Genomic DNA, 26216 nt, shown 5'->3' on the forward strand with positions numbered 1-26216 from the left:
CAGAGGAGCATGAACAGACTGGGATCTGGATATGGTTGCTTTAAAACAACACTGTACAAGGTGGACATCTTGGACAGCCCCCTGCATGAGTGCAGTGTCCACAATCAGCATAGCACTTAATCAGAAGCTGCAATCTTTACAAACGCCCAGATGAGGTAGATGGAATCTGAACACTGAACAATAATGTAGACAGTGGCTACAGGGGTGGGCAAAGTCTGGCCTGTGGGTTAGATCTGGCAGGCAGTGAACTCCATTTTCCAGCAGCCCCTGCCTGCGAGGCGGAGGTTGGTTTCCATGAAGGCCCCAGCAGCAGCCATGCTGTGATAGTATGGGGCCAGGGTTTCCATGGAGACTGGCCACAGCAGCGCTGGCAGGCAGCAGCAGCAGTGCCACCCTCTTCCTGGTGGGGGAGCTGTGCTGAGGGTGGGAGTAGGGTGGGCTCAGCTGCTGCTGCCTGTGCAGGTTGGGCAGCAGAGGCAGCAGTGGCGGCGCTGCTGGGAGGGGTAGCTATGGGGGGCTAGAGGGAATTTTGGGGTGGCTGTAGTCTCCCAAGTCTCCCCTAGCACTGTCCCTGCTGGCAGGGCATGGAGCTGTGATCAGGAGCCAGGGCAGAGCCGCGATCTGCAGCCTGCATGCCCCATGCAGGGGTGTGCAGGCAGTGGATTGCAGCTCTACCCTGGCTCTGAGCCACGCTGTCACTGCTGCAAGGAGCCAGGGCACAGCCGTGATCCTCTGCCTGCACACCCCTGCCTGGAGCATTCAGACTGCAGATCATGGCTCTGCCTTAGCTCTGGACCACGCTGTTACTGCCACAAAATCCCAGCCTGACTCTGGAGCAGCTTTGCCCCCTGCCATGCACCCTCCCAGCACTGCTGGGGCTGGTCTCCAGAGAAACCTTGGCCTTGAACTATGACAGCGGGGCTGCTGCAGGGTCTCCATGGAAACTGGCCCCAGCCACACAGGCAGAGGCTGCAGGGAAATGGAGTCCGGCCGCCAGCCATGTCTGCCATTTTGCCCACCCCTGCCCTATATGCACAAGAATCAGGCCTGATTTTGTCTTCAGGCAAAAAATGTTGCAGTCCTCAAAACAGTGTGCATTTATTAGCATTTCACTGTGCTAGAACATTGTGTTTCAAAACTGACCTATTTTTATTTTGGTTCACAGTGTCTGCTGACTGGAGAGGTGCATATAGATTTAGAGCATAATATAGTTTTTATGATGAGAGTCTAACCACAGTTGTGTGACGTTCATTGTGAAAAATCCACTATAACCACTACATGGATTTTTTAGATATGCATGTAGTAAATAAATAAATGCATACAATCAATAAATTTTGCCTTTGTAAACACTTTTGATCATAACGAATCATCCTCATCTTGCAGTTTGCAGAAAACCATTTGACATTGAAAGATAATGTCAAGTTAAAAAAACCCCACGCAATTATACTACTGTTATTTTTCAAATTCAAGCTAAATACAAAAGACACTAATTACAGATATGTTGAATACCTTTAATACATACAATAAAAATCTATGTGTATTGCCAAATACCGTATATACCAATATAAATTACAAAAATGAGGAATCAGTCTGGCATCAAAACTAACACCAAGCACTTAAAAAACCCCAAAACTGAACAAAGCCAAAACAAAAAATCTTTCATTCCAAACTGTCATCCTGATGTCATCAGGTTCCACATCCTCTGTCATCAGGTACTGGCTTCTATAGACAAAGGTCTCTGTTGCTAGAGATCTCGTTATATTACACAGATATGGAGTCTTTGACCTTTGGATCATCAATTCACATCCATCCTAGGTCTGTATGGTTTATTTATTTATTTATTTATTTTACCAGTGTAGAGTTTAAGCAAAAAGTTCTGTTTTTGGTGGACATTTGTCTACATCACAACACTAGCACTACATTTAGTGAAAGCAGGCAATCTTGCCTAGAGTCAGAGCTGATGGGACAAAGATTAAATCAGCTCCTGTCTCTCTAATCCCTATCTACCTCGTATTTCTTTCTGCACAGTGATTTATGTCATCAGGAGGGGAAGAATGTGTCCACACCTAGCCCAAAGAATAGCCATGTGGATAGGCACTTTCTTGAGGGATGAAAATTTGGGTTTAAACTCTCTCGCTCTATGTAAGACATAAATAACCTCAGTCTTCCATTTCCGCTGAGTGAATGATTTACTTCATGAAAGGTGACCACCAGCTCCTCTGGCTGTGTTTTAAAACTGGCAACAACGGCATTTTAAGGGAGATGTAATCTTATTTGTGTGATAGGCATACTTTTAGCATGCCTACCAGATTAGGGACCCTGGACTTAAATAGGATTCTATTTAGTTTCTGGATCACAATTGGGCTGAAGTAAGAGATAAGGTGTCAAGCTGCTGAGACTGGGGCAGTGTCAAAAACAGACTTCTAGTCATAAGCAGGGGTCCTGGTTTTCCCTGATTTAAAAAAATCCTCAATTTTCAGATTAAAAAAGTAACCCCAAATCCACACTTTTCCGTGATTAAAATGAAACGCCACTATCTCTCTCTCTCTCTATATATATATATAGATCTAGGTATATAGAGATATATAGTAGTGTTTCATTTTAATCATGGAAAAATGTGGATTTGGGGTTACTTTTTTTAATCTGAAAATTGAGGATTTTTTTTTTTATCAGAGAAAAACAGGATCCCTGGTCGTAAGTGAACTTCAAAGTCAAACAGAGAGGCACCTAGTATTGTAAGGAATACCTCCTGTGTTAGATGGCTGGTAAATGGGCTTTTGGATTTACAGGTTTGGACTGAAGTCTGCCTAACTCGTGTTCTAGGTGCCTAAATCCTTTGCTTCTGATTCTCCACCAGGGTGCTACCCTGGGGCATGCTGGGGTGGCACGCCGGTGTGTCTTCAGATTCTTTCAAAGATACTGTAGTGCTGCACAACGTTTACACTGTTAGGTGTGCAAACGTGAATCACAAGCTAAACCCAGAGATTTCAAACAGGAATTTAAGGTATTAAAAATATTCTGACCTGTTGTGGTCTCTCTCAGTTCTTTGCTATAGAAAAAATGCTCCATTATATTTCCATAGTCAAAAAATGAGTGAAAACTAAGAGCTAGCATTTCCTGAAAACTGCTTTGAGTCTAATCAAGGGTGTCTCAAATCTAAAAAAGGTTGAGAATCACTGCTCTGGCCCTCAGTTACTACTACTGAGACTGGAGAATTATTGTAATGGTCCTTTGCCCTTGCCTGGATGGAATGTGGATGGATGGATAGATATACTTGTGTCCATCTATATCAGTTCTCTCTCCTAGCTGATTTTACCAGAACAGCTGTTTTAATTTACTTGTTTGAGACATACTATTTCAATTTTGATGGGTGTGAGCTATTACTAATACAGGATTCAAATAACGTGCAATATTAGTTTGGCACACAATATTCTTCAGTAGTTTCTCAGACTAAAGGAATGTTAAATATGTTCTCCAGCACTACATTTGCCCCTGTACAGCAAGCTAACCACTGCAAGGCTGGGTGTCTTTACTAAAAATGGGAGGAGGTGCTTTTCTGTATCCTCCTTCTTTGGCAATCCCTCGTAGTCAAGGGTGATTGTCTTCCATGACTGTGATATCTGTGGGTCCAACAATGACTGACGAGGCTGATCTTAGATCAACAGACTCTGCTGCAACTCAGGCATTTGTTTCTGTACAGGCTGAGTGAATGATAGAAATCAGAATAGCAATCCTACCACAAAAACCAGGTTTCAGAGGACTGGAAAGGTGCCAATGTGGTCCCCATTTTCAAGAAGGAGAGGAAGGAGGAACTGGGAAACTATAGGCCAGTTAGTCTCACCTCTATCCTTGGGAAAACTCTGGAAGAAATCATTAAGGATCATATTTGTGGCAGCCCAGCAGGATAAATAATGTTGAAAGGAAATCAGCACGGATTCATTGCAGGCAGATCCTGACTGACTAACCTTGTTTCTTTTTATGACCAGGTCGCAAAATGCTTAGATGCAGGAGTTGAGGTAGATGTCAACTACCTAGACTTTAAGAAGGCCTTTGATACAGTATCTCATTCTGTTCTCATAAATAAACTGACAGGCTGTGATGTAGATGATTACACAGTCAGGTGGGTGACAAATTGGCTTAGGAGTTGCACCCAGAGAGTGGCAGTGGATGGGTCGATATCAACCTGGAAAGAAGTGGGCAGTAGAGTCCTGCAAGGCTCGGTCCTTGGACCGGTGCTATTCAATGTCTTTGTCAGTGACTTGGACAAGGGTGTGGAAGAGCACCCTAAGTTTGCAGATGACACCAAATTATGGGACCAAGCTAACATACCAGAGGGTAGGGAATGGATCTAGGTGGATCTGGACAGGTTGGAAAAATGGGCAGAATGAAATAGGATGCAGTTCAACAAAGATAAGTGCAAAGTGCTGCACCTGGGTAAAAAGAACCACCAACACACTTACAGGCTGGGGGATGACCTCAGTAGCACAGCAGCGGAAAGGGATCTTGGAATAATAGTTAACTCCACGATGAACCTGAGTCATCAATGTGATGAAGCAATCAACAAGGCTAACTGCACTTTATCATGCAGTAGCACATGCATGATGAACAGGTTCAGGAATGTGATGCTTCCCATCTATGCAGCACTGGTCTGGCCACAGCTGTAGTACTGCATCCAGTTTTGAGCACTGTACTTCAAGAGGGGTGCAGAGAATCTTGAGAGGGTTCAGTGGAGGGCCGCTCAAATGGTCAGAGGTCTGCAGGCAAGGCCCTACGAGGAGAGACTGAGGGACCTAGATCTCTTCAGCCTTTGCAAGAGAAGGCTGGAAGGTGATCTTGTGGCTGCCTATAAATTCATCAGGGGAGGGCAGCAGGGAATAGGAGATGCTCTATTAGGGCATCACATGGAGTAACTAGGAACAATGGCCACAAATTGATGGAGAGCAGATTTAGGTTGGACATTAGAAAGAACTTCTACACCGTAAGGGTTGCCAGAATCTGGAACAGGCTTCCAAGGGAGGTGGTGCTTTCTTTTACCTTGGGGATCTTCAGGAGGAGACTGGAGATAAATAACTAGCTGGGGTCATCTGACCCAGCGCTCTTTCCTGCCCAGGGCAGGGAGTTGGACTCGATGACCTACTGAGGGACCTTCTGACCCTAACATCTATGAATCTATAATCAGGCTGAGGATGCGTCTGCAGTTACTCTGTGTTCTTCCTGGATATATACTATAATATATATATTGGCTCAGGTGAGTGTGAGAGAGAGTGTGTGTGTGTGTGTGTGTGTGGGTATACACACACACACACACACACACACCAGAGTTCCTTCTAAGCTGTGTGGTGTGCGCAGCTGCGCATGGCAGAGCAGCGTAAGTGTGCCTGCATGGCCACACACACCACAAACCTTAGAGGGAATGCTGACACACGCATATACAAATGCAAACATTTACACACACACATATAGTACGCAGATGGAACACGTATACTATATATACACACATATATATGGTGTGTTTGCATGCATTTAGCATATACATATATATACAGTATAACCTCATAAATCCTGATGTCAAAAATCTGGAATTCTCGAAAATCCAGCACTTCTTAAGCTTTCCCCTCTGCTCCCTTGGATGAGATGGGGGGAGCCTGCACAAGGTGGCTGCTGCCACCATCCACCACCCTGTGGGATTGCTCCATGTGCAGCCACTGCTTTCTCCCCTCCCGGATGCGGAGGGGGAAGCTTGTAAGCAGTGGCTGCTGCCGCCTTTCACTGCCTTACTCTGCGTGAGGCCATGGCTCCAGGACTGGCTGCAACTGGCTGCAGCTCCAGTTCCAAAAAACCAGAATTTTCAAATTCCAGCAGGTGCTTGGTCCTAAGCATGGTTAAACTGTATACGCGCACACACACACACATATACATAGGCCTCTGGTTTCTATTGTTTTCCATCTGGGAAGAGCACAGACCAACTGCAGATGATGAAAGGGTGCTTGTACCTGAAAGCTTACAATTTTTTTGCCAACTATTTTAGCTGGTCTAATAAACGATGTGTGCGTGTGTGTATGGCTCATGTGCATGTAGCTGTATGGTAAATACATGCATACACACACATCACGTGTGTGTGTGTGTAATACACAGAGCGCCATTCTTCTGGCTGAGTCTTGGCTCAGGCTGATTCTTTAAGGCAAATACATTCATACACATTTACCATAAGCAATCAGCCTGCGCCAGAACTCGGTCAGAGGAAAGGCACTGGTGCAATGAGCACGGGCTTTAATTTAAGCGACCACCCTCTCTTCCCCCGGACTCCCACAGCCGCACGAGTCCCTAAACTCCCCGCCTGCCCGCCCCCAGTCCCCTTGCCAAAGCCCCACCCCCAATTCTCATTGGCTGCCCCGGTCCCTATCCTCACCTCGCGTGTAGACCCCACCCCTTAGCGTCACAACCCCTCCCTTTCCCTTCCGTTTGCCATCCCGGCGCGCCTTCTTTTCTCGCGAGGTTTCTTATTCTCGCGAGCGCTCAGGGCCGCCATCTTACCTGCTCTGGCCGCGGCTGCTGGGGTTGGAGTGGGCAGGGGGCGTTTGGTGGTTGTGGGAGCCGCTGTCCCTCGGGTGTCTGGCCGCCTCTGCCAGTCAGACCTTTCCTCCCCGCTGCCTGCGCGCTCCCGGGGCCGCGGGGCAGGGCGCAGCGGACGGGGCCGCACGGAGCCTCCCGGCCGGTCCCGCCCCCTTGGCGGCGCGGGGCCTCCGGCGCGGGCCAGCGGGAGCGGGGCAGGGGCGGCTGTGCCGGGCGGCCGGCGGGGGAGCCGGGTCCCGTTGCCGGCGCAGGGGGAGCCGGCCCTCGGCCCTTGCCCGCCGGAGCTGCCGGGGAGGCGGGGCACGGGCCGCTCTGGATGGTGGTGAAAATGATCATAGAAAACTTCGAGGCGCTGAAATCCTGGCTCAGCAAAACCTTGGAGCCCATGTGAGTACCCGGCGGCCCCGCACCCCTGGGCCCTCGGGCACCCCCTGAGCCCGGGCAGGACGAAGGAGACATCTTGGTGCTGGGGGTACTCTCAAGCCCTTGCATGCAGTCTGCACCTGCATTCCATGCCAGTCATTGGAGCCCCCCCACGCATCTTTCTGAGTCTATCTTCGTAGAGCCCATGTGCGCAACTAGAGCACCCTGTGATATGTGGAATCTTTCCTGTAACTAGAGCCTCTCAGGGCAGCATCTAGGCCAGTGGTTCCTAACCTTTTTTGGACCAGGACCCATTTGTAAACCTCTCCAAACCAGTGCCCTGCTCTCCTGAATTGCTGCCCTCCCAGTGTGTGGGGCGGGGAATGGTGTGTTGTGTCCCAAGCAGCCCCTTGTAAGCTGGAACTGTGCCAGCCTGCAAGGGAAAAGCCCTAGTTCCCTATGTTTTTATCTGCTAAAGGTGAATCCATTTTTAAAGTTTGTTCACAACCCATATGTTCTTGCTACCTGCTCCTGGGTTGTGACCCATGGGTTGAGAAATGCTGCTTTAGGGCAGTACTTCTCAGCCATGGTGATGCAGAACCCTTCTGTCCCTTGAGAACCTTTCAGGGGTGCCGTGCGTGCCCCACAGTGGTAGCATTGTTAGGTGCATGAACGCGACTTGCAAGGTAAACCCTGGGATTTCTGAGCGGAATCCATAGTGTTAAAATCCTTCTGACTTGTTGGGGTCGTCTTGAGTTCTTTGCAACAAAGGAAAATAGCTTTGTTGTTTTTCTGCTGCCTAAGAAACAAGTGAAAACTAAGAGCTGGCACTTATTCGAGGGGTGCCTCCATTCGCTCTCGAGCCTTAAAAGTCTGAGGACAGGTCTTATAAGGAAGGGACTTGAAACTAACCTGACTTTTAAAGACATGCTCATCCAGAAACAGAGAGTAGTGTTAACTCTCCCAGGTCACATCTGTGCTCTGATATCTTCTGACAAACCCAGGTGAGAAATTAGTGAAGCACTAATTTCTAATAGCTCAGAAACATTTGACTCCCTAAATTCTGGATCTCTGTAACCCAGCTAAAACACTCACAGATGTTTTGGACACTGCTCTATAACTTTGATTAGCCACCTGGAACTGAATAAAAAGCTCATATAATTTAAACTGTATGTCTGTCATGGTATAATTCATGGGGAGGTTATAAGCTTTATTAACACTCAAGAGGTGAAATGCTTAAAATTTATGCAGGAGACCTTCATTTAGTAGGGCCTGATTCAAAGCTTACTGAAATCGATACGAGTTTCTTGGTTGTTTTCAGAGGCCCTGTCATGAATTAAAACACATTAACAACATGAAATACTTGAGCTTGTGGTAAAGCCTAGATCTCTTTTATAGGTTAGGTTTTCTTATTTGACTTGTGATATATTTTGCATGGGTGTACTTGTAGAATCTTGTTTAAAATGGGTTAAGCATGATTTAGATATCCAAATGTCTTCCTGATTTGTAACTTACTAGTTCTTATTTAGTCTCTGTGCTCTGTGTTTTTACTTGTTTCAGCACTTAAGTAAAGTTCATATTATAACAGTCGTTCTCTGTATTGTGATGGTAGTGTGAATAGGTATTCCTGTGGTGCAAAAGTCATCTTGTTGTATTAGTTTTTTATTATTTGCACTGAGTACAAAATACAAGCATGTAATATTCAAGCAAAACTAAAATACTTCATTAAAAATTAGATTGCAAAATTTCCAGCTCACTTGGATTTCTTGAGTCTGTGTAAAAGGTTTTATCTTATGCATTTGTTTTTTGCAAGTAATCAGTTAATGTATAGTATTTACTAAAATTGCTGTGGCTAGTTTCCCCGTGTAGATGTGTACCAATTAGTTTGAACTGACTTCAAAATACTTAACTTTTATTGGGAAGAAAGATAACTATTTATATAGTTTTTGCCTGTAGTCTTAAAAAGATTCTGTTTCTTTGATCTTTTTGTTGGCTAGTGTGCTCCATGGAGCCATATGCTTCAGTGCATCAAGCTAGTGATTGGTTCTCTATCCATAATCCAGTAGTTGAGGTCTAGTAAATGAAGGCCAATGAAAAACTGAGGTTAGGGGCACCAGTGAGTTAGCAGTTCCATACTCTGCTGGGAAGGCCAGGTGGTGGAATACTAGTATCCTGTTCCTGGACTCTGCTTGAAGGTGAAACTGCCTTCTGCTACTGCTGGTGGCTGTCCAGAGCAGGTGAAGAATGAAATGGAGGTTGTCATATATCAACAGTGGCTATCAGTAGTCTAAAATGTTCCAAATAGCAGCAGGGGAAATTGTATCATATTTTTGTTTTCTGCTTTTTTGGAAAATGATAGGCATTAGCCTAAGTACTGAAGCTTTTTCTAGCTGGACTTGGGAAGGTGGCACTATATTGCTTCATATTTAGAAGGTCATACATGCATTTGCAGAGTAGAAATATTTAAGCATAATTTAATCATCATAGAACTGGAAGGGACCTGTACGATCATCAAGTCTGGTCCCCTGCCATGGGCAAGAAGTATTGGCCTCAAGCTTAGCTCAGCAAGGTGCTCAGAGAAGGGTGTTTGTGCCCACTGATTTGGATGAAGGGGTAGAAATGATATAATAATCTATAATATGCCTGAAGAAGGGTGTTTGTGCCCAAAAGCTTGCAACAAACAATTTTTTCCAACTATTTAGTTGGTCTAATAAAATACATCACATCTACCCAAAGAAGCTTTTCTGCCTAATTTAGTAACTCAAACACTTGCTTTGGTGGGAGGGAGGGAGTTACCACTAGGTTTTATAAGTCCCAAATATAAAGAATATGGGCTGAAAACCCTTAGATGGAGGATACTTCTTAATCAGGAATTGTAGTTGGTTACCAGAGGCAACAATGGCTGCATACGCAGTTCATATATAATCTGAGGGAGAAAGTGGGAAGTTCCTGAGAGAAACTGAATGTCTGTCTGCACCTGGCTGTAAATTAGAATGTCTCTAAGTTAGAAACTTAAGAAGCTCAACTTCTGTGATACTCTTACAGAAACACAACTGTAAATCTTAAGTTTTTAATTAGATGACTTATTAAAAGCAAGCTAGTTTTCTGTTGCACTCTACTTTAAAATGATGCAATAAACTTTACTGGGGCAAAGATGGGTTTAAAAAGTATGTGTGTGTTTTAGGCATTGCGTTCGAAGTATTGGGTCAGTTATCACTCATCTCTGAGTACACGCTAGAACATGCAGGCTGTGAGTTGGAGTGAAGGTGTTCTGGTTTCATTGAGAGTTGGAAAGGTAAAATCTCTCTCTCAACTGTTCCACAGTCATTGGCAAAACCTAGATAGACCTCTGCCTTGACAGGAATGTGGGCATGCTTCTAACTCCAGTTGGCTGCTCTGTTAGCTGGGTGTAGACCACAGCTTGCATTGGAGGTGGATGAGTTGTTCCAGAACAGAGGCTACCACAGCTAGTACTCCTATGTCTTCCCATGGTTCCCTCCAGGAAACGCAGACAAATTCTTGTACAACATTCATTTTTCTGGAGTGCTGAGAACTGTAACATTTCCCCAGAATCTTAGTGTCATGTGAATGAGTTTGGTACCAGTGTGGGCCCAACACATTTTACAGTGTTTTGCATTTTGCCTGCTTTCACTCAACTGGGGCTAACCTGAGTGCAGGTCAGTCTGTGGAATATAGGGACAGGCAGCTCCAACCCAACTTGGCTGCCAAAGATCACCACCTAGTCTCTAAATGCTGTATGCTGTATGCTGTGCAGGCTTCACTACATGTTTTGCAGTTGTGGCTATGGTAGGCAAGAGGTGGGAAATGATGGCACTGATGTAGCTTTGCTAGCAAAACCTGTCATCTGGATGCGGATATGCTCAAAGGAGAGGGTTTCTGCCAGAAGGGCTTCTATCGTTTGAGTCGGTGATGTAAATGTGCATATGGAGATGGAGGGGAAAACCCCTCTTCTGTCACTCATGCAATCTCTGCTTGGGAGTTCTGTTGCCATAGTTGTGGCTGCACAGTTCTGGCAGCAATGACCGCATAATGTAAACCAGGGCTATGCATCTGGTGGTGCATCGGCCACACCTTGCCTCTCAGGGCTTAATCTGTGGGCTGTGCAGCTTAGTCTGGGCACTATTTCCTCCTTTGTTTGCCTGCCACTGAACTCTCCATGCTTCCCTTTCCCTCAACTGGCTTCTGCTGCTTGTCTCTTGCATAGGTGCAGGATCTCACCATTAGTGTGTAGTATTCACTAGACTACAGCTACTCCTCACTTAAGGTCATAGTTACATTCTTGAAAAATGCAACTTCAAGCGGAACGATGCTAAGCAAATCCAATTATGCCACAGTAGTTACCTTCTAGCAGGCAGTGGCCGAACAACGTTTTTATAACCCAACGTTGTGCGACTTTAAACAAGTATGTTCTCTGATAGATCAGTGATGTACCCTACAAGTGGTTGTCATCTCTGTAGAGAGCGTACGCTCACAGTTTGCCTCAGGTGACATCATTAACAGTGGTATTATTTAGGTTAAGCCATCTCTCTTCATTTTCTACTTTATTTTACATAGAGGTAATTAAAACAAAATGTTGCCATAGTATAAAGTTAATTAAGATCTTTTATTGGCACTGGCTTTCCCCTCATAGCGGCTTAAGGCTCTAGGTATTTAATTCTTTTCCTCCTGTAGTCTCAGATCTTTTTTGCAGCTTTGTTCAGTTTGTTAATACTGATTTATCAAAAACTTTTTGTTTATGTGAATTAAAGGATAAAGTTTATGTGCCATGTAGGCATAGCCTCATTAAAATGGAAAATGTTCTTTGCCCTAGTTAATTATCTGAATTGCCATGGGATTATGGTATTGTAATTGCTTATTATCATAGGAAGAATAATAATAAAAAAAGTTTGCATTTAATTTAGGGGGTCGGACTAGATGATCTGTCTAGGTCCCTTCCGACTCATTGATTCTATGGTTCCTAAGAAAATCACATATAATATTTACAGTATTGTGAAAAAGCTGTCAGATTAATCTGGTCATCATGAGCTTCCAGTATTTTTCTTCCCTCCCTTTATTCTTGTGCCATCTTACCCTATTTTGACAATTTTTTTCTATCAACTGTCGATACTTCTTATTTTTGTGCTCAAATTTTTACTTGGTGAGCTCCTGCAATTTCATAAATTAGGTTGGCAGTTTTAGTTTTCCCTGTAGTGTTACTTAAGAGAATTGGCAAGGAAAAAAACTATTTGGTGATAGTCGGTTGTGATGAAGCATGCTTTGTCTACCTAGATCATTAAACGGGTGGCAGTAAACAAAGGTGAGAGAGAGGGCATTCCTTTCAATTTTTATTATTGCTTACCATGCTACATTTCTAGATCCCATAAGATTTTTTTTTCTACCTCTAATAGAAACGTAAGAGGAATACATACTTCAGTTTTGTCAAGCTTTTGCTTAATGTAAAACCGTAACATTGCTTTTATGTACATTACAGTAAATAAACATGTTTGCCTCTGGCATCCCAGAGTTTTGGTAAGTTTATTTGCCTTTTCATTGGTGAGGACCCTGGTTTTTTTCCTCCCTCTTGGGTGTATCTCAGTGGAGAACTCCCCTGAATAAAGGAGAAAGGGAGTCTCTGCTTGGGAATTGCAGGGAACTACTAAACCATGAAGCTGCTTCTAATTGTCAGGCCTCTTGAGCATAAGAAGCTGTAATGTTCCTTTGTAAAGTCTTTAGAATCTTTTATTCTGTTTTAAACATTTGCTAAAAATAATTGTAGCAAGAGCAGCCCTGCGTGGTTAGCAGCAACCTAATCTAATACAGAAGGAACGTCTGTGATGGTGTCTGTTTCATTGCTTGCTTACTAAAGAGCTTTGGGCTCTGACACATGTTACATTTGTCACGCCCTGTCTGGTATTTTACTGTGACAAAAAGCCTGTAGTCACACGTTTGGGCTTTTTGTCATGCTAAAAAAAGGTTTGATTTGGTCCCAAAATGGCAGATTCATGACAGGAAACTTGCTGTTTAAAACTGCAATTTTGTCTTTGGAAGGTTTAACAAATTTAACACATGGACAGGTATTCCTGTCTCTCAGTATTGCACAGCGATCCATAACTCCCTGGCAGTGAGTGACAGAACGTGCCTGTAGTCTAGGAACTTTGAAAGGCTGTTGGTGCTCCAGCCCATGAAAGCACCAGGAACTGTAAAGCGTAGCAGTAGTTGTTGGGGCGAGTTTGTCAGTGAGCCTCTCCAATCCCCTGACAGCATTCCTGGAGCTGGAGGGAGCTATGGAGCAGCCTCTTGTCATCCCCTGGCTAGATGGAGGGCAGCCTTCAAATACATCAGTGTATAGTGCTTCTGAGTGTAATGGCATTGGCCTTCTTGGCCAGTGTTAAGAGTCGAACCACTCCTAGAGATAGATGAACGAGTCTATGTTTGTGCTGTTTAGCCCAAGTCTGAACCTGACAGCTGTAACTAGAGTCTGTGGATTAAACACAGAATCAGATAAATATACGTGTGCACTCGCCTGCTTTACGTGAGTAGAAAGGCAGCATTGCGCGTAGGTTCAGTTTGCTGTTTTTTTCAGACACCTGGTTTCAGAGCATTTGGTGACCATGTTCAAGTTCTCATACTTAAAATAGGGGCACCTTGTGTTATATTGCTAACCATTTCTAAAATAAGAGGGAGCGTTCAGCAGCTACTTTCAACTGTCATCTTTCAGTTTGGGTTCCTGATGCAAGTACACAGTTAAAATAGGGAACTTGTACTGGAATGAATTGCCCTTTTGAGAACAAAGGGATTTGATGAAGGAGCCTGTCTCTGTCCCCTTCCACCACTTTCCTAAGTGATTGGCAATGTTCACACTTTAGTAAAGCCGTCAGATTAAAATTTGATGGGTTCAATATGGCATATGTTTTCCAGATGGCTACAAAGCTATAAAATGCTCTGCAGACAAACACTGCTTATGCATGACTGATTCTAGGAATCGGCCTGCAAGTAGTGACGGTGACCGAAAGGCCAGTTTGCAATGTGAAATTTCTTGCAGAAGTGGCACAAAAAGGTGAGAAATCAGTAAGAATTGCCAGAAGGGCTGTTTTTCTTTTCAGCAATTCATTTTCCTCGGGCCACCATGAAAATGCATACGATCCACAGTTTGTGTTCTTATATGTTCCATTGACAAGGAACAATGGACATGACAAGGAACAATGGACACAAGTTATTAGAGAGTAGATTTAGATTAGACACCCGCAAGAACTACTTCACAGTTAGGGCAGCTAGGAGCTGGAACCAACTTCGTAGGGAAGTGGTGCTGGCTCCTACCCTGGAGAGGTTTAAGAAGAGGCTTGATGACTACCTGGCTGGACTCCTGCCCAGGCAGGGGGTTGGACTTGAAGATCTACAAGGTCCTTTCCGACCCTGCTTCTATGATTCTATGATTTTGCTCTTTCATTTAGCTTCTTTTAGCAAAATTAAGTTTCTGTTGAAATTAAACGCTGCCATAAAATCAAGTTTGTTTTAATACTTGCAAAGATGAAAATCTGGTTGAAGGTAAAGAGAAAATGGGATTGACCAGAATGTGGATGCTGATGTTCATGTTTTGGGGTATTGTCGGAGGTTGCTTTGTGTGCAAAGAATTTAATGTGTTGCCCTGTATGTAACACAAGATCCTTTCCTGATGGCAGCTGTAGTCTGAGATGGAAACTAAGAAAAGATTCTTTCCATCTGTTAAGTGCTCCACCTTTCTTCATTGTAATCACTGAGTTGTTTTTTAAATGTTTCAGATGAGCATATGCACTGTTGATGTCGCTGTTGTTTCTTCCCATTGCGCTCTACTAAATTAGTACCTGTTTGGTAAAGTTTATTTAGAGTACTCCATGGGCATTCAGTATCACTGTCTAGATCACTTAAAATGCGCATGGAAACAAACAGATAACTAGATACCCTTATCTTTTAATAGGTGTATATTTCAAGTAGACTCATATCACCAGAGACCCTGGTTTTCTCTGATAAAATAAATATCCCCAATTTTTGGATTAAAACAAGTAAGCCAAAATCCATATTTTTCCATGATTAAAATGAAACACCATTAATAGATAAATATCTATGTAGATATATAGATCTATATCTATAGATCTATATATAGTGGCATTTTATTTTAATTGTGGAAAATGTGGATTTTGGGTTACTTGTTTTAATCCAAAAACTGGCGATTTCTTTTTTTCCTTGGGGAAAACCAGGATCCGATATTACCCTTAGATTCTTTGATTACTCTAAACATACCAGCACATCTCTCTTCATTTTCTTTGCTGTAAGAATGCTTCAGCAAGTTATTCTTGCTTTGGAGTCCTAGTGTCCCCATGTTCAAAGTTTATGCCATGGGATGTAGTGGCTTCTGGGTCATGTATTCCTTGGAGGTTTTCAGATAGTGGCAGATGAGGTTAACGGAGGCTGCCAAATATGCTGCCCCATTCTGATGCACTTGTTTTGAATTAAGATGCATATTTTTCTAAAGCTCCAGTCTAGTGTAACTCAGCCTTTTCAGGTTGTCAGTCCTTATTTGAAGTCCAACTTTCACAACCCTTTTATGGTATACTGTCAAAGAAAGAGTAAAATACAGGGTGTTTATAAAATCCTTGTGCATCTTTACATTTTAATAACTTTGGATGTACACGTGATAAAGCAAACTGTAGACGGTGGTTGAAAGCATTAAGTTTTAACACAATAAGTAGAAATTAAGTTTTAACACAGTATAGCTCAAATTTCTAGACTTCAACATAGTTGTCATTTTGTGATGCTGCATTCTGATTTTCCAACTCATTGGAAACATTTTCCAGTTGCTGTTGCATGATTTCATGAATTGCATTTATGATCCTCACCCTATGCATAGCTTACACTATGTTCCAAACTTAATGAATTAATTATGTTTTCAATTGCCGTTTACAGTTTGTTTGTATCTTTGGATGTCATATGTATATCCAAAGTTATTAAAGTTTAAAGTTGCATAAGAACTTTATAAATGCCCTGTACATAGATGTGGTTTGCCAAAATAAATAATTTATGTAGCTGAGAAGAAATAAATGGTTGAAAGAGCATATTTGGCTTTGAAAAGAGAGAGTGAGCAAAAAGGGAGGTTTTCATTGCTTTAGATTGGGGTGGCTAGTGTGTGGCATAGGTGGCACAAGTGACACGGGCAGCTTGTGTGTATTGTTCACAAATGATGTACACACAAGGAGGAAATGGGGAACAGTGATAGAGATCAGGCAGAAAGCATAGCAACAGATCAGGCAGGGGAAGTGAATGGGTATGGCACTTGGGGGGATGCTGGGCTTAGTTTGTGGGATGCCTTTTAAAAAATTTGGCCTTCACGGCCGTAGATCAGGAGCCAGACTTGATCTTAATGAACAACTTGTTTCTCCTTACTCTTTGTGTATCCAACAAGCTTGCTTAACCAAACTATAACATAACGTCATCAGGCTCATGGACTCCCTTCCCCCTGCCTCATGATAGATCCAGTGCATGCTGCATCTGTTTCAGCCAAGCTGTGCTCCATGCTGCATGTGGTGCCTGCACTGCTGGTCCAGGATGTATGCTGCACATGGTGTCTGCTTCAGCTCGTTCTGGTCCTGTGCTGCATATGGCATGTGTAGTGTGGGTTGGGGATTGGCTGTGTGATAGGTGGGGGAAGTGCGGGTGGACGGCAGGCTGGAGAGGACATCATAGTTTCGTAGTAGGGTCAGAAGGGACCTGAGCTGATCATCAGGTCTGACCCCCTGCCACAGGCAGGAAAGAATGCTGTGTCAGACAACTCTGGCAAGGTGTCTATCTAACATTCTCTTAAAGACCCCCAGGGCAGGAGCGGGGACCACTTCCCTTGGAAGTTGGTTCTAGATCCTAGCCACCTTGACTGAAATAGTGCCTCCTGATATCCAGCCTGAATTTGCTCTCAGTCAACTTATGACCGTTGTTCCTTGTTACTCCCGGTATTGCTTGGGGCAACAGGCACTCTCCTATTGCCTGCTGGTCTTCCTTGGCCAGTTTATAGATAGCCACCAGATCCCCTCTCAGCCTCCTCTTGTGCATGGCCCTGCTCCTGTGAGGCAATGATGTGGCGTCAGGTTGGGATGCTTTGTCCCTGCCTGCCCCTGCACTCCCCCTGGGACCTTTCAAAGTACCCCTGGGTTGGCAACCCCTGCATTAATTGGAGGCTTTTGTTGAAATGGTCAGCAGAAAAATTCACATTTAAATTAGCTTTATGGCTTATGTTTGGTTGAAGATACCCTGTAAACAGTAAGGGTTAGATACACAAGGATAAAAAATGTTGTATCAAGTTTGACATTAGAAAATGTACTGCTGTAGAACTGTCAGATATGGGGGGTTTTGTGCATCATCCCCATTCACATTAAATCAATCATTTAGGTTTCAGGACACATTCAGTGAAATCAAGGAAGCAGTTACTTACTCTTTTTAGAGTTACTGTTTTCACATTACCTGTAGATTTGGGAAGAGAGAACTTTATGGCTTATGTGTAGTTGAAGATACCTTGTAACCAATAAAGGTTAGATCAGGGGTGGGCAAAATATGGCCCAGGGGCCAGCTGTGGCCCACCAGACCATTCTAGCCCGTGGGCCCCTAAAATATTTTAGAAAATTAATATTAATCTTCCCTGGGCTGCCTGTTATGTGGCCCTCACTGGTTTGCCAAAACTCAGTAAGCAGCCCTCTGCTCAAAATAATTGCCTGCCCCTGGGTTAGATGCACAGTTTTTCAAAAAAGTATTTGTTATTTAAGATCTGCTTAATGCTGATGCAGCTTTATGCTAGCATGAATAGGTTTTTACTGTGATTTGTTTTTTTGCTTACTGAACCACTGTTCAACCAGACTAGCAGAAACACTTGGTTGAGAGGGGTTGTATATACAATACAGAGTTTTGCTGGTGTAGGTACTTTAAGGAAACTTTCATATAATCAGGTCTCCAAGGTGCAGACTTCATAGCAATTTGCTTGGGATTCTTCATTAAGGCAAAAGTTGTAATGGCAAGAATGAAGTTCCCAAAGTACTAGTAACTGAATTTGATTGCATTTACTTCTACAGCATTCATCAGAACATATAAGTGATCAGGAGTGTCATTCACCTGGGTCCCTGGACCAGATCTGGGCCATGAGGCTTCTTATGGAGTGGATCTGACTTGGGCTATGGGGCAGCAGCTGCAGTGGGAGAGACAGCTGTGGGTCAGGCAGCCACTGCTATGGCAGAGGTGTTCAAGCTGTGTTGCACACCCCTTGCTCACCTGCCTGCCTCAGAAAGCTATGCCCACTGGGGCCCTAGATTTCACAGCAGGCTGTGCCTATTTCTGACTGTGCTCCCAAATTCTCTGGCCTGTAGGCCAAAGGGAGCATCTCCATTGGCTAGATCCAGCATGTGGGCTATATGTTTGACACCCCTGCTATAGATATTTCAGTATACTTTTAGTGAAAACATTTATAGTTAGCTAGATGAAAGTTCTTCAGCCTGATGATTTTTTTCATAAACTCTTCTCATTTAAAAAAAATTCTTGACAGTATTTAGAAATCTTGAAGTTGCTTCGATATCTTGGCCTATGCTTTCCTCCATATTTTTTCCTCCCTTCTATCATCCATCCCTCGGCATACTTTTGGGTCAAAGAGACTTTGGAGGGATTTTGTGGCAGCTTACAAATATATCAGGGGCTAGGCCAGGGGTTCTCAAACTTTGTGATACTATGATCCTGAGTGCTGAATGGCGATGGCAGGGGACAGGGAGCTCGCACATGGCAGCCACTGGTGACAGCCACCATTTGGTCCTGCCACCACACGCTGCTTCTGTGCGTTGCTGTGCGCCCCCCCCCCCCGGGAAGTTTGCAGCCCCCTTTTAAGTTTGCGAGCCCCCAGGTGGTTGCGACCCACAGTTTGAGAATCCCTGGGCTAGGCAAACAACTCTTCACCAAAGCGCCCCAGGAGCAACGGTCATAACTCCTAGAAGAAGGTTTCAGACTGGATATAAAGAAAAACTTCTTCATGGTTTGTGTGATGAGACTGGAGTAGACTCCCAGTTGGGGTGGTGCAGGCACCTACCCTGGAGAGCTTCAAAAGGAGACTGGATGCACACCTAGCTGGGGACAGGGGGGAGCTAGTATCTTTGTAGGAGAGAGTAGATGGACCTCTAGGCTCAGCAGGCTGTCCACTGAAAGAATGGAAGAGCTCTGTAACTCCTGGACAAAACAGAATTATGCTCCTAAAGCAAATGCATAGTTTTGGGGTCACCAATAGCAAAGACTTAGAAAACTTGGAGTTGACATAGCATTTGGACCTGAAATGGTATATGCAAGTAGGAACAGGAGATTTTTTTTTTGTAAGTGGAAGAGTGGTATGTATGATTAGTGGGATTCTGGCTTTCTCTGACTTAACCCAAAAATTGGGGATTTTTTTTTTAAGGTAACCTGAAATCCATGTTTTTCTATTATGAAACTGAAACACCACTATATATTTATAGATCTTTATCTCTGTAGATCTATAGAGATACAGATATTCTGTATATTAGTGGCATTTCATTTTAATCATGGAAAAAACATGCATTTTGGGATACTTTTTTTAAATCCACAAATTAAGGTGTTTTTTTTATCATAGAGAGGATCTGGGGATTGTTTATTTTTGTTTGTTGTTTGTTTTAGAGCTTAGTAAAGACTTAATTCTGGTATGTCCAAGACCCTTATGTATCTTGAGCTTGTTTTGATTTTGTTTTGGGAAGGCAGAAAAAAGGGGAAAAAAGATTTTTCCTGTCATGGCTGAATTCTAATTGCAGGGATCCCAGTTTCATGGCTGACTGTTGTTTCTCCACCAAAAGCTACTGCAAATTTGGCAGTATCTGTGAAAGTGTTAAAATTATGGTGCTGAAGAGTTCATTCAACCCTTCCCTCTCTCAGGCCAGAAAGAGAAGCAGCCATTACATCATCCACAATTCCAGTGCAGAAATCAGCTTCCCTGTTTAATGTATATACCTCATTTTAGGAGGGCTGGGGTTTTTGGGGGGAAAGATATTTGTGAGTAATCTGAATTAATGAAGGAAATGACACAATGAAGCGTGAAGTCTGATCCCTTTCTGATTTTGTGTAATTGAGTTTTGCATCACTGAGGGATTAAGAAAAAGTTTTAACTTTTTTTTTAAAGCATTTTCAAAAGGTAGAAGGTTGGTCTCGGCTTTTTTCACTTAAAGTGAATGCATTAGGGCTGGTGTTTTGCCTGTTTACCTAGGTGTTAGATTTTTCAGTTGTTTCTTTTTAAAATGTATTCCCTTTCACTTTTCAATTCTGGAAAAACACATGTAAGCATTGGGCAGATCATTTCTATGGCTATGATTCATGTTTAGAGTTTTGCAGATGAAATTGGCAACCCTTTTTTATTTTCATGTTTCATTCTCAAATTCTTATTTTCCTAAATAATGCAAAATTTGATTTGAGTATCTGTAAAGTTAATACAGCTGTAGTATTTACTATCTGTAACCATTTCCACATTTATGAGTGGAATGAGTATGCAACTCTTTCCTTTCCTGTAATACAGAGACACTGTCTTGTAAAACAATGCTGTAACCTTTCCTTGTGTAGTTAATCAGTGCTTAACTGCATATTTGTAAATACAAGTCTTTAGTCTGGTATCACAAATCTATCTATAATGAAAACATTTTGCAGTAAAAGCTCTGTTATCCGGCATCCCCCAGGAATGGGGGATGCCAGATAACAAAATATGCTGGTTAAGTGAGCGGCCGTGGCTGCCACTTCCGCCGTCACGTCTGGGACATCCCTCCACACCTCCTGCTGCATCATGGCCCCTCCCGTGGGCCCTGCGAGATAGAAAAGCAGGCCCCGCGCAGCCTGTTACGCCCCCGGGCCATGGGAGCTCGGTGGCACGGGCTGCTCTGCCACAGTGGGCACTTCCGGTTTCACTTTTCCTTACGAGTCGGCATGCCAGTTAACAGAGCATGCAGGCTTCTAAGGTGCCAGTTACCGGAGAGTTTACTGTAATTTACACTTTAAAACTAGACAGAACAAATTTCTAAATTGTCTTCTGCCCTATTGAAATGTCAAACACATGGTGAGGATACATCCTTTTTTATTTTGTCAAATATTGGTTTGGTTCCTAAGCCCAGGGGTATCAAACTCACTTGGGTTGGTGGGCTGCACTTGCTTCTGGTGGTGGCATTAACTGTTGACCCCTACATGTTGACTGTTGCTCTAATCACCTAGCCCACGGGGCTTAATGTTGCCAGTGTCGAAACATGCCAGGTTGGCCAACAGGCCATGTTTTTAGACGCCCTTGCCTTAGCTTAATTTGAATGTGTGTGGTGATGACGAGGGTTGCAGCTGAGACTATTATAATTATAAGTGATAAGCTGAAGTAAAAATTGAGTCGAACCTAACTTTCTATTCTGAAGCCCCTAGTTAACCAAGTGTCATTCACATTTTAAAAATAAAATCTCTTTATAGATTTCTGTACGTTTCCCAATCCAATTTGAAATCTTAGTACTTATTTCATTGAAGAGAAAAAAGCAGAATGTGGTAAAAATAACATCTCATTGTAACCAATTCAATCTATGGTACTTGACTTAATAAGAAAACATGTTTGGGAACACTTAAAAATAGGAGTTAGGTTTATGTTGCTCTTAAAAGTTTGAGATGTTGCAGATTGCTTTTGGCATCCTACTTGTGACTGCACAGTTTGATTCCTGTTATCTTATGTGGGTGTTTAGTAGGGCAGCACTAAGCTGCATGTGCACAAAGTGGGAAAGCTTAGTAAATTGTACTTCAATTCTTGCTTTTCCTTAACACTTGTAATTAATGTCATAATATCTATTGTAACTGAGTTGCTCTCTCAATTTGCTGAAGTTGACCTTTGTGGCCTTATTCTATTAACTTTATTTGTATCCAGTAGATTTATGAAGTGAAGTTTGTAGGTTCATGTTTGAGAGGGATTTTGTAGGAATTTTTCCATGGCCAGTGTTATGCTCGTCATTCACCTATTCAGGTGCACATAACAATACTTGTTGTCTCCATGTTAAACAAGGTGGATAATTCTGGAGGTTTTAATAGTAAGATATCTTTTAAGAGGTTGGGGGGGTATATGTTGATTAGTTTGCTTGCTAGAACCCAGATCATTGCTGTTGAACAGTACTGACAAAATCCAAATATACAAAAATTGTGAATGCCCTTCCTTTAACTAGTGAAATTTGCTTTTTGGGTAACCTGTAAACTTTTGTGGTGGTTTTTTTTGTTTGTTTTGTTTTTTTGTTTTTTTTTAAGGTTGGGCTTCTTTTAAACCATATTTACTCAGCTAAGACCAGGTTCTTTTTCCCCATTCAGCAGGGGGTGTGGAACTTTGCCTTAGATTTTTAAGTTCAGGCCCAGAGCACATGGTAGCTTAGCTCTGGTTTTGGGCCTAGGAGCTTAGTTGCTTCTTGTCCCAGCCTGGAATGACTTGTTTAGTGGGGCATGCAGTCAAGGGGAGGGTGTTACCAGATTTGCCCCTTACTTTCAGATGCGCTCAGTTATTAAGGGTACATTTTTAGGGTCTCTCTAATTCTATCAGTGTGCTGCTTGTGTTACTTGTGGTTCTATATGGAGCTGTATCTCTCCCTTCTGCAAATCCTTTCCCCCAATGGAGCTATCTTGCTGGAGTCGCACACACAGACATCCCTACACCTCTGACCCGGCTGGGTTGATCAGCATGTACAGGTTGATACCCGCATATGCCAGGAATCAGTTAATTAAGGTAACAATACAATGAAATCAGACACAAGCACGCAAGTGAACAGAATACCTCTGAATCAGGCTGGGTGTCCAGCTGACACCTTCTTGGGCCACCATTCAGTTCATTAGGGCACGTCTGAGCCGGACTGGGTCATTCAGCCTATCTGAGCTGATCCCCTTATGTCTCTCAAACTTAGCGTGTCCCAATCTTTTGCCTTAACTTTCCTAGTAGTAGTCGCCTCTTGATGAGTAAACCCCACAGTATTTTGGGGCTTTACAGGGATCTTTGTCTTAGGCAGAGCAAGTGGGGAAGGGGAAGTAGAGAAGAAAAAATGCACCTGCTTACCACCAGTTTGACTATAAAAGTTATTTATTGCTAAGTCTATGAAATTAATGGTGGTCCTAGTAGTAATAGCCATGCAAGAAAAAACAAATGGAAACAATTACAATATTACCCTGGTTCAATTGAGTATTTGGGGAAACCTAGCTCAAGCTTAACTTAATAAAATTCAGGTTCAGAAAGCTATGCCTACAGAGAAAAAAGAGAGCTAAAGAGAGACAGCTGGGATCTTACCAATCCAAGGCACTTGGGTGTTGACAGGCAAAGATCCTAGCAGGATCATTAAAGGTTAAAGAGGCGCCAAAAAGAGACTATCTGTTTATCCCATTTTCTCAAGAACAACAGCGGATGGTGTCAGAGAGATTTCTCCCTCTGGAAGCACACTGTTTGCTGCTTTACAGCTTTCTTATACCCTTAGTCCAGCCTCTTCAAAGCATTCTGGTGAATGTGGCCGATCGGGGGGGAGGGTGTACCCTGTACATGTCATCCAGTATGTTTGCACTGTGAAGTTTGCATTAGTTTTTTGTATTTTACCTATTGTGAATAACCGTCAGCTTAGCATGACTTTCAGAACTTACTGTAGTCATTTACTGGTACCTTGATTTGGTCTGTTTTCTAAAGCAGGAAATTCCAAGGGCACATGGAACATACCTAAGGGGATTATTTGGAACGCTCATAAAGTTTATGGGGAGGACTTCCACCAGTCATCCCAGGAAAAGTATGACAGCATTTGTGGTCAGGGCTCCAACAGGCTGGGTGTTGTGATGAACCCTTAACCATTGTTCAAATATTTCCCATCCCCCCTCTGACTTGGTTTTTTGCCTCAGCATCCCCTAACCCGACAATCAAGTTTTAGTCAGTTAAGTTGAAATAGGCCTCCCATACTGGGACTGGGAAATGTACGGCCCAAGATGCCTATTAAACTTTTCTTCTGCTTAGTTCTGGTTAGGTGAGGTATAGTGGGAGGGAAAGAGAAAGTCCTTTGCAAGTTCAGCAGCTGGGTGCCAGGGTTCCCTCAGGAACACAAAGCTGACAGGTAACAATGGAGTGCAGGGGAGATTGCAGGGTGGGGAGAACCTGTTCCCCTCAACCCCCTTATCTTCTGCTCCAGCTCTGGTCTTCCTCAGCCTGGCTGGGAGCTACCTCTGCCTTTCCCTGGAACGGCCAGGGTTGCTGACGCTGCTGACTGCCCTGTAGGAGCACAGCTGCAACAGAAGACAAGTAAGGAGTGTGAGGGACAGGCGGTAGTGCGGGAGGAGGGTGTGATGGCGGAAGGGAATGAAAGATCGGCAGGGGACAGGCACAGGCATGGCGGGGCACATGGGGAGGGGCAGGCACAGAGCGAATAGGCACTGAGGGGATGGGGTGGGATGTCTTGCCATGGTAGTGGGGGGGGGGGGCTCAAATTTAAGATAACTTTCCACTAATTGGATTCTACGCATGGAAAATTATTTATAACTTTCCATGTTTAGATTCTAATTATTGCGGGGGGGGAATCATTAAATTCAAAGTCGCCTTGGATTCGGCTAAATACAGTTGTGTTTTGGTTTCTTAGTCTTTAGGGTATGATTAGGTTATTTTCCAGCTTTTCACTCTAATTGTAAAGAAGTTTTCTTTACTTTAAAAAAAATGCTCACATAATCACTTTTTCAGGGATCAGAGCTTTAATAAAAACAAATCTTTAAAGAGTTGCCATAAAATTGCAAGTGTTGGAAATTGTAGGTCCTGTACAGCAGACCTTGTGAAGCTTTTAGGATGAAGCTCTGAATTTAGATAAATTTATAAACATAACTGTGTCTAGATTTGCTTGACCTTTTAATCGTCTGTTCATGTGTAGTTTCTGATGGTATTTTACAAGCCTGAAACATTTCTTAGTGAAGTCACTCCACTTGTCAAATGTCAGCTAAAATATAAATAGTAAAGCAATTACATCTTATGTAATTTTGTTTAAAGTGTTTTAAAACGAAGACTGCTGAGGATGGGCCATTTGATAAAACATTTTTCAATATGTCCAGTTCATAGCAGCAAAGTTATTTTTCTGAGAAACAATGTAGTGTACACCTTTGGGGAGAGAGAAACCAGAATCTTAGTTGATCAGTGACGTACCTGAATTTCATTAAGGGACATTACAATGTTAAATATTTATGTTGTATAGTCAAGCTGTGAAATATAGTAAGGTTATGCCAATGCTGAAACTCTGCCATTGGCACCCTCATTTGTAGACTGTTTATAATTAATTCTCTATAGTCCTTCTATACAGCATCGGGGAGATCAGGTTAGAGATGACATGGGTAGATGACCCACCCCATAATAGACTTTCAGGTATTACCAAGATGGCCTAATTCAAGGATGGTGAGGAGCTTGTTAAAGCTGAACCAAATCAAGCAGAAGTACTGCATGTGGGCAGGAGAAAGCCACTCTGTGGTCTCATTTGCTTGACATTGTTCATCCACCTGTGATCATTTAACTCTGTACTGTAGGGATGCCTCCCTGACGAAAAGTGTCTAGCCCAGTATCCTATCTCTCTTGGTGGCAGAGTGGATGCCAAGGGGGAAAATATTTATATAGGGCCTAGCCAGACTGATCTTTCCACTGTTTCTCTTCCTTTGTAGCTTCCAGAATTTAGAAGCTTAGAAAGTCTTAATTTGGAGGTTGTGCCTCAGCTGTCATGTTTAAGACCCACTGATGGACCAGACCTGTCTGGCATGAATTTCTCAACAGTCTCATCCTTTAGCAGAGAGAGGTAGTGGTGTTAGTCTGAAGTTGGACAGAAGGCAGGGTAACCTTATTGGTTAACTAAACAAGATGCCTGAGGAAGTGAGCTTGAATTCATCAAAGCTTGTGCTTTACTATTATCTTTCTTAGTTAGTATACAGGGTACATATCTACCTTGTTTTATCCATTAGAACAGAGATGTTCAACTTTGCCACGAGTGGGGGCTTCATGCAGTGCTGATATGCGGCTTGCTGCGTGCTGCTAGGGCAGCTTCCCTCCAGAATGCCCCTCCCCCCCATACTTTGTGGCCTGTGCCAGCAGCATGTGGCCCCCTCCACAGACCCTTCCCCACTGTGCGGCTTGGAGAGGTGGCCAGCATGGTCCAACAGGTTGTAGGTTAATGCTGTTGGGTCATCATAGTTTCATAGTTTGTAGGGTCGGAAGGGACCTGAGCAGATCATCAACTCCAACCCCC

The 26216-nt window shown here is 43.3% G+C and overlaps 1 protein-coding gene across 1 annotated transcript in view; it reads left to right on the plus strand.

Moving 5' to 3' along the window:
- The first annotated feature begins 6512 nt into the window (after positions 1-6512).
- RBM26 (RNA binding motif protein 26) overlaps positions 6513-26216 on the plus strand; it is a 96509-nt gene continuing 76805 nt past the window's right edge. The window contains exon 1 of the mRNA XM_090023795.1: positions 6513-6960. Coding sequence (XP_089879921.1) covers positions 6890-6960 — 71 coding nt within the window. The 5' untranslated portion in view covers positions 6513-6889. The remainder of the gene's footprint in view (positions 6961-26216) is intronic.

The sequence above is a fragment of the Crocodylus siamensis genome, chromosome 1, assembly GCF_052110815.1.
Source record: "Crocodylus siamensis isolate JL-2025a chromosome 1, ASM5211081v1, whole genome shotgun sequence".
NCBI lineage: Eukaryota > Metazoa > Chordata > Crocodylia > Crocodylidae > Crocodylus > Crocodylus siamensis.